We start from the raw sequence: 14924 nt of genomic DNA, 5'->3' as shown, positions 1-14924 counted from the left end.
ACGGAGGAAAATTACTACGCCAACTCCAGCATCTTATACCTAACATTTTATATCCATATTTTTCCTGACACTTACTATTACTGCTATGATTAAATTGTTTAGTAGTAGTATAATTGAATTATTTAAAGGTGCCTAAAAGAACTTATAACTGAAGAGAGACAACCGATATATATTGGAGAAGAAAAAGAAGAAATAATGTAATGGAATTCACAAACTGAATAATATTATCCTCCCTTCCGATGATTAAAAGAAAAGGAATGGGTATCATATGCAAAACCCTTCATAAAAAACAATGGATATGATCAGAGAGAGAGGGGTTACATTGGAATCCAACACTTGTCGAGTTTCAACTGAAATGGCTGTGCTTGCAAAAGAATGGTCAGATCAATTTTCAAGCTACCATCTTATTTTTAAATATCATTACCACATATGCACATATATATAGAGCTCGGCTACAAATAAAAATATAGTATTAGTAGATTGACGACGACATAATTAATGGTATGTGTGATGTAGGAGTATATATTTATATAGAGAAAGAGGGGAAAGAGAGAGTGAGATGAGTTTACGAAAAAGGCGGAAATGGTTGAGAAAATGAAGGGATATGGCGTAAAGGGGATTTCAGTTTTATTTGTCTGAAAATATTGCATGGCACGTCGTCGACACGTGTCCTCCCTTTAGCTACCCTCTACCTTCCACGTGTCCCATCCCTATCTCATTACACTCACGTGCGTATTTCGGCCGCCTGACTTCCCCCTCGCTCACTATTTTATTTTACCAGCTTTCCCAAAAAAAAAACAGACAAAAATTAGAAAAAATATAATTTTGTGTGTTAAATGATTTGTAAATTATATATGTTATTGTCAAATGATTTCTAAATTGCATACGAGAGATGAAATCCTATTACATGATCTCGTATATCGAAAGTTTTGTAATTAACCGAAATTTTCTAATCCATCCCGTCTCCATAAAATGTCTCATATTTTTTTATTTTGACAATTAGTAATAAATAAAGAAGTACGTATCTCATTTTAGTTTTATACTTTTAGTAAATAGACATCACATGCCACCAATCTACCCATAATTATTAACTTAATTTTAAAGCTTATGAGATTGATTTGAACTTTATTAAAATTTATAAGTTAAATATTTATTATTCCGGTCAAATATTGAAACCAGCAAATTAATTATCTATAAAAAAATATTGAAACTTTCAAATGCATTTAACCTGATCTTGTGGATGTTGCTTTGCTATAGCGAGTCTAAATTCAAAAGTGAGACTACATTCAAGTGCAAATATTAGTGAGTCTACATTCAATAGTAAGACTACATTCATTCAACGGCAACTGCAAATATTAGCTTTCGGTGCCAGCTTACCGGTGAGGGTGTTAAGGGTGACGTTACAATTTTATTTTATTTTATGTGGAATATCTGCTCATATTAATATACTGATCATATGTACGTAGGTATGTATAATTATACATATGATATCATGCAATATAAATATATAATGATATTATACGGAAAAATACACATGGAGTAACAAAAGAAGCATCATCAATAATATAATGTGAAATATAACATGAAAATGTAATACTAGTTCCTGGAAAAAAGGACGCCTACCATACGAAGGAAAATGCGTAATGCAATAAAAAAACGGATAGATTGACAAATTCTACGTTCCAAAAATGAATACATTTTCATATTGTCTCGAAGAAAAATAGAAGAAGAAAAAGAAAAAGAAAACATTTTCATTTAACGAGCTGTTTGTTGGCGAGTGTATAGATTTATTGATTGGAGGAAAAAGTTGTTGAAATCTAGCCTGCTGAGCGCAATTTGACCAAGTTGTACAAGTAACAAAAGATTATTTTTTGTTAAATTAAATAATATATAATCGACTTACGTTTCGAGTAGATGATATTGTATATTTATGTTTTCTAATCCGATTTCCAATGAGTAAGAAATGGTGAATTAAAGTTTATCATATTAGATTAATTAATCCAACATCTAAAAATGAGCCTTCGTTAATATTATTAAGAGGCTTCATTAATAAGTGTAGCAATTATATCTACAAGTGATAAGTGATGGGTTATGAAGCTCATATGTGCGTGCTGTTGGCCTTCTTGCCTCGTGTTTTGTGTCGGGTACCATGGTGTAGTGCATAGTGCACCGTGTGACGGGCGACAAGCGAGGGCATCTTGACTTGGTTCTTGGTAATTGATTTTTGGGATGTTCATTGTGCTTTTGCTGCGTATCTCAGGCGTCTTCCAAACGACCAAAACATACATTGTGATTGTTCACTGACTCATTATTTCTAATATACTTTTGATTGTCTTTCTGTTAAGTGTTAATAAAACTTTCAGGGGTTTGTATCATGCTAATTATCTGTTGTCGGAAAAAGTGAGGTGGACGAATTGTTAGAAATCAAGCCCTTAGAGCGTCATTAACCCCCGGCATGGATTCAGGCCTCAAGTTCCCTCCACGTCATCATTCCCCTAATTTTCAGGGTCATGCCACAACTCTCATAACCCTGCAGGCCACAACTATTAAATTGCAATATTCGCAACTAAAAGCTATTTCACTCGTAAAATAGAAAACGTTAAGCAATTATAACACGAAAAATTCATTCATAATTCGGAAATTAAAAATCACAGACATAGAAATTTAAAATTTTAAAAAAATAGAAAAAAAGCTAGCTCATTAAATTAAACAAATACTTAAATACATAAAATTGAAATAAAGCTCAGCCCATTAAATATATTAAACCTAAAATTTTCTCATTTTTCTTCTCCCCTCCTTTGTTCCCCCACGAAGTCATCTTCTTCCCCTCTCTTTTTCATTTTCTTTCTCTACTTTCATTTTCGTGAACTACTTCTCTCCTCAACTCGAAAATACAACAAATATGAAGGTATGCATGTGCAACAACCCAAAAAAAATCAATTTAAAAAAAAAAGAAAAATAAAATTGAATTGCGGCCCGCCCCGGGAGTGTGCAACGCCAGGCCAGGACCCAACCGGGTGCAACCCAGGGACTCTCCTTCGTCACCAGGCGCGGCGTCTCTCTCCCCTCCAACGTTCCAAGCCGCTGGCCAGGACCCAAGTGTGGTCCGGCCCGCGGCATTAATCATGCTCTTATGCTAATTGCTAGATTCATTACGTCTAGATTCAGGTCTTTTCTCTAAATTGTTGAAAAATCATACTCCACATCTGCGAAAAGATTGTGTACTAATTACAATAAACACGAGATAAAACTGGTGAATGAATAAATAAGCAAATGTAGATGTTTAATTCCAAGTAAAAAATCTTTTGCTAAAATCCAAGAGATACATTTTTCCTTTCTTTTGTTTTACAAAAATAGTGCATGCATCCAAAACTAATAACCCTAAATCCATAATTAAAAGAAATCTGCAGCGTAGGATGAAATATTTTACATATACTCCCAAGCAATTCTCCATACAGATGACCACTCTACTCATCTTGACGAAACAAGATAACTAACTGATGCAGCAGTAATAAATGTGATACAATGAGAATATATGTATATATAACCTGGTGCAGGCATCCTAAGAAACAAGTGCTTGTATGATCGAATCAGCTATTCCATCAGCGTACAGAAACTTGTGGCCAGCACCACGAACCTCGTGATAGTTAATCTCACGCTGCAGTGTGGCAGGGACCAGAATATCAACAGAGCCTGACCCTTCTGCAAAGGGGTTTCTCAATTCCGTTGGGTCGAATTCCCACTTCCCAAAGGCAAATGCCAGATCGCGGTGAATTGACTCGTAGTCACCTTGCTGTCTTACCTGTGCCTGGTTTGCAAATTTGAGTGATAACTTTAAATACTGAATCATATATCTACACACACCTAAATTGACATGACTTTGTTATATTCACAAATGAGAAAATGTTCAAGGCAGAGCAGAGGGGGTGTAATATGGCTATGGAACAGTCTCGACAAAGGTGACAGCATCTTCTGCAGGAGACTGATGAGGAAAAGATATCGACTTAGTTTTAGTATTGGCTAGACAATATGCATGAGGATAAAGGTAAGAAAATCAGCAGATGTAAATTCATGACATTTCCAAAGAGATTTTGCTTCACCTAGTTTATACTTTATCAAATCATGTATTTTCAGGTTTAAAGGCACACCTTGCCACCAATAAAAATAAGCAATATAGCACAAAATTGATATGCAAGTATCAGAACATGGCCTCTCAAACACTTCAGGATGATAATGTATACAACCACCCACATTGAAATCCTACACGATTTTATGCTGCATAAGTAAAGATGATCTAGCAAAAGATATGTTCCGTGTCTAGGTAAGGGAAGCTGGTCGGTTTATATTTTACTTTTCCTGTTGTGTGCACTCAAGAACATAGTAACCATTACCGCAGTCTCTTGTTTTAAGGAGTGAATCTTTGGCATTAGTTCTACGTCTTGTTGAGAGAGAACTTTGGTGCTGCGAGCAATAATACTCATACAAGGAAACAGCTTTTGGGTGTTCCACCAGTAGATAAGCCACGGAGTATAGTGAGCTACACGAAGCGCCCATTCGTCCTGAAGAAGCTGCTTCTTATATGCTTCTGCAGAGAGGTTCGAAGGAATACCTTTCCACCAATAATTCACCGGTGGTGCAATCAGAGCTGCTCCTGCCAACCTGCACACCCGGGATGTTAAATATTCAATTACTACAATGAAGAAATTGATTTGGGCTTAAAATACAAAAATATCATAGATTCAATCAGTAATACTCCAAAGTCCAAACCACAGGAATACACCAATTAGTGTAGCTACTCAAGGACAGGTACGAAGAAAACGTACCTGTGAGGAATGTGCTTGAGGCAGGTCCACACAATCTGGCCACCCAAGGAGAATCCAGCAACATAAAATTTGGATCCTAATCCCAACTGATCAGCAAGCTCCTCGATGTCAGAAGAAATGCTTCTAAGTGTTTGGGCAGGGTTTGGATCACTCTCTCCATAACCAGGTCTGTTGAATGAAACGATATAGATCCCTCCACTTTCAACAAAATCCAGTTTATATTGAAACAAACCAAAAGAGTCTGCTCACATGCTGCTGCTTCATATGACTTGTAAAATGGTTGTATCAGAGCCAGTCAGCAGGCGACAGATAGGAAGTGGCATTAGCATTACCGGCGAGAGTCCAGAAGTTATAGCAGACACATCATGCCTGCAAGTATCCAAGGCATGGACAAACACAATCTTGTGCTTTGCATTATCCTTTGGGACACCAAATTCTTTGTAAGCCAAGTGCCTTCCATCCTTGAGCTGAATTCTTGGAGCTGTAACTGGAGGCCCGTCTTTCGAGCCACAGATCTTTGGAGGAGGAGGCTTTATTGCCTGATAGGCCCAAGCCAAGAATCCCACAAAGAAAACCAACAGAAGTTTCTTAAAGATCCCTGAAACAATTCAAAATTAGAAGCACTAACACCACATCGTATTTTCGAAAAATAAAGAAATTTGAAAAGAAAGCCCACCTCGTTCGTTTAATCAATTCAATATCCACTTAAGGCAACCCTCGTTCCTTGTGCTCACGTACACACAATAACCCTTGTCAATCATCACAACACAAATCAGCCTTCCATAAATTCACATTACCATGCATTTCCTATCGTTCCTTTTATCATTCCCTTAATTTACCCATCCCAGCATTCATCAACCTAAGGAACAACATGCCATAATATTTCTCAACGTGTCACACATAATCACGTCATAGAATACCTTCCCAAATCATACATGCATCATATAATTCATTAAAATTTGGCAACAAGTGATATTTCCACATAACAACAAATCTGGCAGAACTGCGCGGTTTGTTTGTAAAAATCACCAAAATTCCATCCGACCTCATATGAAGCTAAAAATTGGTCACAACACAGTAGACACATTCAAGTTCATCCAGTTAAAATTTCTCACTCAAATCATGTCGATTCGTCAGTCAAAACATTAATGCAACTCTCTGGTCGGAATATAAAAATTCTGGCAGCACTGTGCAGTTCAATTGAAAAATTCACCAAAACTTCATCCGATGCCCAATGAGGCTAAAACTTTCACAAAACACAGAAGACACTTTGAATTTCATTCAGTTCAAAATTCACATCAAAATAAGGCCATTTGGTCGGTCAAATAGAAAACGAAACTTTTTTGGCGAGAATACAAGTTTCTGGCAGAATTGCGCAGTCGACTTCAAAAATTTATTAAACATTCATCTTTCGTCAAAAGGGGCTGAAATTTACACACCACACAGAAAACACCTTGAAGTTGACTCAGTTAAAAATTTGAAATAAAATAAGATCCTTTGGTTAGTCAAACACATGTCGAAATCCACTGTCCGAACAACACAGTTTTCAGGTCTTAAAATTTCAAAATTAGGGTTTCTTCCTCATTCAACCAAACACAAATTTTCATGCTTCCCACACACAAACATGCTTCAAAAGGTTCTCACAATCATGTTCTCATATAACCACACATCATTCACCAATGAATCATTCAAACTTTGCACATATTCATTCACAATCGCATATTCACAGTTTTTCTCATACAAACACAAATTCCCACCGATTAATTTTGCAATCTGTGATTTCTACACTCACTATATGCATGAATGAATCAAGAACAAGGTTTCAATGGAGAAGATGAGGAAAAGATTTAGTTATACCTTCTTGAATCGAAAACCAAACGGTAGAAGCAAAGATTGATGTGATTCGTCGGGAACTCTTGAAAATAGAACTTCAATGGATGCAAGAACAAGGATGGAAGAAATTTTGGAGAGGTTGAAGAGAGGGAGGAGAGGTGAGGCACGAAAATTATGAGGGAGAATGGGGGCTAGGGTTTAGTTTAGGTGATTATATAGTCCTAGGTTTAATCCTATAAATTAATTAATTAATTGTGGAGGAATAAAATAGAGGCCAATAAATATAATCCCACAATTAAAAAGAAGGCAAAATTTCAAAAATTAGGTTAATAAATTCAATAAGGAATTTATTTGGTATTTACTTGGAGAGCAATAGATTCACAATTTAAGAAAAAAGTCAATGAATATTCCATAAACAAAGGAACAAAATAAATTAAATCTCCAAGTAGGAAATAATGAGGGAAGGGGCAAAAATTTTGATGGTGTGCACAAGGAAATTATTTAAATCCTCTATTAAATAGAATAGGATTTAAATTTGGTAATTTCTTTATAGGAAAAGACTCTCATAAAATAGGCAGCAATAAAATAGATTTCCCCAAGGAAATTAAGCTAAAAAAGTGTGGGATGGAGGCATAATAGAAGGAAAATATTCACATCCTCAATTAATTTGGCTTAGGTATTAATTTGGTATTGAATAAAGGGAATTCCACAAAATAGGAAACAAATATATTCTCCTCTACAAATAGGGGGGGCGAAAATTGGCTTAATTAACCACAAGGAAATAATGCAACTCTTAATTTAATTGGGGTGAGGGAATAAAATGTGGCAAGATTTAATTGGATTTAAAATAAATGAAGGAATCAACAAGGTACCAATTTTATCAAAGAAACTAATTCATCCTCTTAATTCAAGTAGAGTATATCCGAAACTCACAAAAATAATAGGTTAGAGTTCGAGTTTCATGTAGCACAATTTAGGGATAATTTGATTTGGATTTAATTTGGATGAATATCCCAAAACAATTAATTAAATCCAAGAAAGAATAAATTTCCAATAATTGGATGGGCCGACAATAGCCACTTTATTTGGCTAGAAAAAGATGCATGATCTTATTGAAATTGATTTTCCCCACATTAAACTATAAATAGCATTTCATTCCAATTTCTCCATGACGGTTTATTCCACATACTCAAACTCAGTCACGTAGCAACAACATAAATTTCATAAATGAAATTTCCAAATTGACATATTAAATAAAAGTCACAAAAATTTGGGGTGTTACAGCGTCCAATCTCCTCTGAAACTCCCTCGCCATGTCATGTTGATCAATCTTCTCTCACTCCTCCTAATCTCTGACCTCGCCAATCATCGTCACGCGCTCATCGGAAAAGTCGCCGCGAATGGGGTCGCCCAATACGATCTTACGCCAGGAATAGGGCCCGAATTCGCCATATTTATACCAATCATATGGGTGCTTCAAATTAGGGTCGTCCTTGTCCATGAACCTCACCAACCTATCATACCCCAAACCAATCATCTGAAGCTTCTCATCCGAAAAATTATCCAGGTAGTTCTTGTGGGGATTTTTCAATCGGTAAAATAGGCTCTCCGCCATTTTCTTGCTTCTCCGGCGAGCATTCCGCTTGGACTCCCGGAGGAGATCCGCGCCGCCGTTGATGCTTCCTCAAGGCTTTCCTTTGCTCCGTCTGGCGAAAGTGCGGAAGTCACGGCGGTGGGTGGCATTTTGGGCTGGTAATTTGGGGATAATTTGGCAGTGAAGTTTGAGTTTGATAGGCTTATGGGAGGCGGGAAGGAGAGGGTGGAAAGGGAAGGGGATAAGATTAGGGTTTACGGTTTTAGAGAAAGAGAGGCTTTGAGGATGCATTTGGGAGATAAATTTTTTTTCTCCTAAATGTAATTTGAATATGTATATTCTGTACCTGCAAAAGAATACACATATAACTTAGTGTATATTTTAGCTTTCTGATATATATCTAATATCTAATATATTCTTCCATTTTTCATGTCTGATATATATCTAATATGTAAGATCTTATTTAATTTATTTTCAAGGGACATACATTCAAGCCACATTCCCAAAAAAAGTTCTTCAGAATCTGGAACACAAACTTAGAGAAGGAGGCATCTATTATATAAAAAACTTCTTTGTTAGGGACAACACCCTTAGAAACAAAGCTACTAATCATCCATATAGACTCTTTATGAATTACAGGACTAGTCCTGAGATGTATGAAGTCAGAGATAATGAATTTCCACCCATGGTGTTTTCATTTAAATCATTTGGTGATATATTAAGCAATGAGAATGATGACCATACATCCTATTTTGGTATAAGACTTTGGATATATTATTCATTGCAGACCTTATTTTTCAATCTATTGGTACATTGATCTCTTTTTTTTGGCAGATATCATTGGGGTCATTACTTCCCCCGGAAGTGTTGTCAAGCAAAGTAGATACAGGTTGATTGAAGTTGAAATCAGTGATGAGCAGTAAGTTTCATACTAATTTTAAACCTTTATCTTTCATACTTATTTTTCATATTCTCTTTTTGAAACTAACTCTGCTACTTTTTTAACAACCATAATAAAATTTTCTGTACAATTTGGGATTCCAATGTGGAATCTTATTTGTCTCAATTGACCAAGGCTGAAGGGACTGTTCCTATAATCATAGTGCAGTTTTGTAAGCCTAATGTTTTCAGAGATTGTGTTTCTATCTTATTTATCTATAGTTTTGTGGCTGTCATGTATTTGTCTTAATGTTTCTTTATTATATTTTTAGGTGAGGTTGGGGTGTTCACTCATTATCAAGCATCCAAGATTTTGATCAATGTTGATATTGATGTAGTGAAGGAATTTAGGAACAAGTATTGTTACCTTGAGTTAAGACTATATTGTTAGTTTTTTAAGGGTGACTGATTTTAACAAATGTGAATTGTAATGTATAGGATTTAACATGATGATGCTTTCCTTAAACAAGGGATTGTGGATCAAACTGGAGTAAGGATTAGTAGAGAGTTTGATGACCTTGATGTCAAGTCTCTTGGTGATGTTGTTTGTTTAGAGGTATATTATGTTCTTATTTGTAAATTATTTTTTTATATACATATCATTTTTAAAAGCATATAGTCATTAAGAATCCAGACTATATTTTTTTTAATGTTGGAATAGTTTATTACTGATTTTGGTCATCAGGATGGATCATATTGGGTTTTTGGTAAAGTGGAATCAATTGAGCCTCATTTTGGAGAATGGTATTATTTAGCATGTAAGACTTGTGTCAGGAAAGTCAAAATGTTGGATGACAAGAAGTTTAGGTGTGATTTCTGTATTAAGAATTTTGATGTTGTTGTTGAAAGGTATTAATCTGCCTACTCCTTTTTTTTGAATAAATTGGTTTCTTTTGTTCATTTTTGTCAAGAAGTTATTAAATTCAATAATCTTTTCCTCTTTTTCAGGTTTAGGTTTATTGTGAACATTGTTGATGACTCAAGTAATGCATCCCTTTTGTTGTGGGATAGAGAAGTGGTTCAACTAATTGGAAAAAGGGTCTCCGACTTGATAGGGAGTAATATGTAGGTAATAAAACATCACTGAAATAATTTAACTTCAGTAGTAGTTATATTTTCTTTTTTAATATGTTTTTTTTTTGTTTTAGAATTCTGCTATGGAGTATGTTCCTAGAAAAATTTAGGAGCTGCTATTGAGTCAAGCAGTGTTGTTTAAGATACAAAGCAGGAATAGCAAGGAATATTACCGTAGGTATCCATATACAGTTAACAAAATTTGTAATATTCCAGAAGTTGTTGAGAAATTTGTTCCTGAGAACATTGCATCACAAGTTCTGAATACTGACGGCAAGTTGGCTGATTTACTCTTTGAATCTGATATTGTAGGGGTATTTTTTTAAGAAAATTAAGCTGACCTATGTTACATATGTTTTTGGGTAACTAAAATTCTCATTTTTGTATTTTTTTCTGGTCTCTGGCAAAGGTTTTGTCACACTTGATTTATCAGTTGTTACTAAACAAAATGAGATTGAATGGATTGCTTAAGGAAGTGTGAACCGATGCTTGGAAGATGAGTTTGATAGTTGTGATGATGTCTGTTTTGGTAAGATCAAGAAGAAGATGAAGAAAGTGAATGTCATTGAAGATGATGATGAGGCTTCTGTCAGTTACACTCAGGATTTATCTGGAGCATATTAGCTTTGGAGAATCTTAAGTGTTTATCTGTTTTTTATTTTTTGCTCAACTTTTTTTAACTTATCTGAACTTTCATCTTAGTTTTTTGGAGGTTTAGTTGATGGACTATGTTACAGCAGTTAGCAGTTCTTGATTTTGATTTTTGTCATTATCTATTTTGTTATTAGTAAACACCTCTAAGATGAACTTTTTTTGTAATGATGGTTTATGCCTTTTTTTATTTTAGTATTTGTTTGGCTTTACTTTTATGTGTTTTATGTTTTTTTTTTGGTTTTCTATTATTTATCATAATCATTCTTGGACATAGTAAATAGTAAGTAAGGTAAAAAGTGATGCATTCCAGTTAGTATGTAGTAAGGGCTTACTAATTTTGTTGTTTTTGCTAGGCTCTTTTGTACTCTTTCTTTATAATCTTTCTTACTGTATTTTTCTATTTAATAAAGGTTTTTTCACTAACTCATTTTCTTTTATATTCATAGACATCTGAATTCCTGATTTTTTATATATATCTTCAGAATTAAGAAGATGGTTTAGCAGAATCATGTTTGGACATACTTAAATCACGTAGTAAGTGTTGTAAAGGCTTACTGATTATTTTTTTTTTTTGCTAGACTCTTCTGTACTGTTTCTTTTTAGACTTTTTAACTGGGTTTTTCTAACTCAATTTAGATCAAATTACAAACTATGTTTCTTTTTTACAAGTCAAGCAATTATTTTAGTAATCTTTTAAAACTGAGTTTAGTTGCTATCTCTTCATATAGTTATCCAAATAGACATCTGAATTCATGATTTTAGATAGATGGTGATTCTATCTAAAACTCTAATTGATGATATTTTGATATATATATATATAGAGAGAGAGTTTTGATCAATGCAAAACTAGATTAAATACAGAAACGCAGAATAATATCATACGTAGGGCACTTTTAGGTAATGCTAACAAAGCATGACCTAAAATGATCTTAGCATGACATTAAACCCAAATATTATAATATGACCTAAATATGCTTAATAATGACCTTCCGTGTTTTTGTTAATTATTGACCATTAGATCATCTAATCCTAGGGCCAAGATTTGGGCTGCATTTCTGGATTTAAATGCATTTTTATTTTGATCATCTCCCTGGGTCTTAATCTATCAAAATACGCCCTTAAGTACAAAAATACAGACCAAATATGGAACGGATGATCTGATTATGAACGACCACGATTTAGTCTTGTCAACCATTTTGTTAGGTCATAATAGTAACGAATTGAGGCATAAAAGGGTAATATGGGAACTAAAAAATATAAACTGACGTTCTGTTTTTTCTTCGCAGAAATCATGGGATCATTACTCAAAAATATAAACTGACGTTCCGTTTTTACTCTTGGCATAACCATACTAAAAACGTCTTTACAATTCAAGCACGACAAAAAAAAATTACCCAAAAATATAGACATATCTTTGGGTCATACTAATTTATGTTATGTGTCATAATAAAAAATATGGTAAAATAGGGTCAAAATATAATTACATTCAAGTCATAACACAGGGATTATATGGCATAACCATACTAAAAACGCTTTTACAATTCAAGCACGACAAAAAATAATTACCCAAAAAATATAGACATATCTTTGGGTCATACTAATTAATGTTATGTGTCATAATAAAAAATATGGTAAAATAGGGTCAAAATATAATTACATTCAAGTCATAACACAGGGATTATATGACATAACCATACTAAAAACGCCTTTACAATTCAAGCACGACAAAAAAAATTACCCAAAAATATAGACATATCTTTGGGTCATACTAATTAATGTTATGTGTCATAATAAAAACCATGGTAAAATAGGGTCAAAATATAATTACATTCAAGTCATAACACAGGGATTATGTTTTATACCACAAAAATTTAATTTATTCTAATATGTCATAATAGATGAAAATATAGGTCATGATCATATAAAAGGAACATTAGATGACGGAGCAAAATTATAGGAAATACTATAACTAACGACATAATGCAATTTACATAATTAACCTTTTAAGATTATAAGTAATTAAAATATTAATATCTACCCAATAAATCTAGCCGTTAATTAATGTAATCTTAAGATTAGATGGGCTAATCCAATGGACAGAAAACCGTCTGCATTTCTTGGTTTAAGCCAATACTTGTTTTGATCATATATATATATATATATATATATATATATATATATATATAGGGGAGCGTTATTCTCCTATTCAACCCTTAGATCCTTTATTCTTCTTAATATGGGTCGTTAGATCTCATTCATCAACGGTCCACATGATCTGCATTATTACACTATAATGGTGCATTATTAGTCGGTGTGCATTATTCAACTGAAAATCTGCATTATTACACTATAATGGTGTATAATTAGTTGGTGTGCATTATTCAACTGAAAGTCTGCATTATTAAATGACACGTGGCACCAATCTAACCGTCAGATGACAAAATCGTGGGGCTGAGATTAAAAAGAACAAAGAACAAAAGATACAAAAAGGAAATGAATACATCCCTATATATATATAGGGATGTATTCATTTCCTTTTTCCATATTTCCTCCTTTTTCCTTCTTGATCTCAGCCGTTTATTTCCTCCATCCTATGGTCGAAAATATTGAATTTAAATATTATATTTATTCAATTAAAATTCGAGGAAGGTCATAATAGGGAAACACTAATTTGGTGGTTATGGAAACTTCTATGATTTCCTCCCTTGAAGATCTTGCAGTTTTTGTGTTATTCTCACTCATTTCAGACGCATTTTCTCAGTCTTCCATCTCTGCAATTTTCAATTTAGTATTTCGCACGTTGCAATTCTCGCCTCTCGGTTGCCGGATCCTCGGTATTACAATCGTGGTTCGCTGGCGTTGTAGCAATCGTTTTTCTCTCAATAATGGAAGAAGGTCTCAATACCAATTCGGATCAGTCTTTGTATCTGCTACTTATTGAGCACGTATTTCGTGTATTGTGATATCATGTTAAAACATGTTGGCCAGTTTTGAGTTGTTGTCCTTTAGGGTTCATGTTATGGTCTAGGGTTGCCCAATTCTGGGGGCTAGGGGTGTAGTATAGGGTGAGAGACAAAATCACTCTGAAGTCCCGCGATTATGTATCATTTCTTTAGGGTGTAGATAAGGCATGGCTAGTGTAGTAGTTTAAATCAATACAAACAATGCACCTAATGATAATGGATAATCAATTTTATTGAATATATAATGCGTAATATGTGAACTGCAATGTATAGGATAGAGTAAATAATGAGGGACCGCGATTATGAATGATGTAACATCCCAAATTTTGTGACATTTATTTAAGATATGTCGATTGGAAATTTCATTTATGAAATTTAAATTGTTGCTACGTGATTGAGTTTGATTATGTGGAATAAATCGTCATGGGGAAGTTGGAATGAAGTGCTAGTTATATTTAATGTGGGAAATCAATTTAAATAAAGATCATGCATCTTGTTCTAGCCAAATAAAGTGGTTATTGTCGGCCCCTCCAATTATTGGAAATTTTCTGGGATTTAATTAATTATTTTGGGATATTCATCCAAATTAAATCCAAATCAAATTATCCCTAAATTGTGCTACATGAAACTCGAACTCTAACCTATTATTTTTGTGAGTTTCGAATATCCTCTACTTGAATTAAGAGGATGGATTAGTTTCTTTGATAAAATTGGTACCTTGTTGATTCCTTCATTTATTTTAAATCCAATTAAATCTTGCCACATTTTATTCCCTCACCCCAATTAAATTAAGAGTTGCATTATTTCCTTATGGCTAATTAAGCCAATTTTCGGCCCCCCTATTTGTAGAGGAGAATATATTTGTTTCCTATTTTGTGGAATTCCCTTTATTCAATACCAAATTAATACCTAAGCCAAATTAATTGAGGATGTGAATATTTTCCTTTTATTATGCCTCCATCCCACACTTTTTTAGCTTAATTTCCTTGGGGAAATCTATTTTATTGCTGCCTATTTTATGAGAGTCTTTTCCTATAAAGAAAT

The 14924-nt window shown here is 34.0% G+C and overlaps 1 protein-coding gene across 1 annotated transcript; it reads right to left on the bottom strand.

Annotated features, from left to right (window-relative positions):
* Nucleotides 1-3287: 3287 nt before the first annotated feature.
* On the bottom strand, nucleotides 3288-8271 carry LOC121786774. Its single transcript, XM_042185400.1, has 5 exons — nucleotides 8082-8271; nucleotides 5156-5421; nucleotides 4824-5035; nucleotides 4392-4659; nucleotides 3288-3808 (listed from the first exon to the last, which is right to left on the bottom strand). Exons 1-5 carry the CDS (start codon nucleotides 8269-8271, stop codon nucleotides 3563-3565), a joined length of 1182 nt encoding a protein of 393 aa, XP_042041334.1. The 3' UTR covers nucleotides 3288-3562.
* Between the last annotated feature and the right edge of the window lie 6653 nt (nucleotides 8272-14924).

Source organism: Salvia splendens, chromosome 22, assembly GCF_004379255.2.
Source record: "Salvia splendens isolate huo1 chromosome 22, SspV2, whole genome shotgun sequence".
NCBI classification, from domain to species: domain Eukaryota; kingdom Viridiplantae; phylum Streptophyta; class Magnoliopsida; order Lamiales; family Lamiaceae; genus Salvia; species Salvia splendens.
This window is presented reverse-complemented; position numbering and strand designations above follow the sequence as displayed.

Bases quoted from the DNA above. Each gene is read 5' to 3' on its own strand.
- LOC121786774 (XM_042185400.1), bottom strand. From the start codon at position 8,271: ATGGCGGAGAGCCTATTTTACCGATTGAAAAATCCCCACAAGAACTAC. The intron at 5,036-5,155 runs GTAATGCTAATG...CAATATAAACTG, and splicing joins TAACTTCTGGACTCTCGCCG to GATTTTGTTGAAAGTGGAGG. The intron at 4,660-4,823 runs GTACGTTTTCTT...CCGGGTGTGCAG, and splicing joins CTCAAGCACATTCCTCACAG to GTTGGCAGGAGCAGCTCTGA.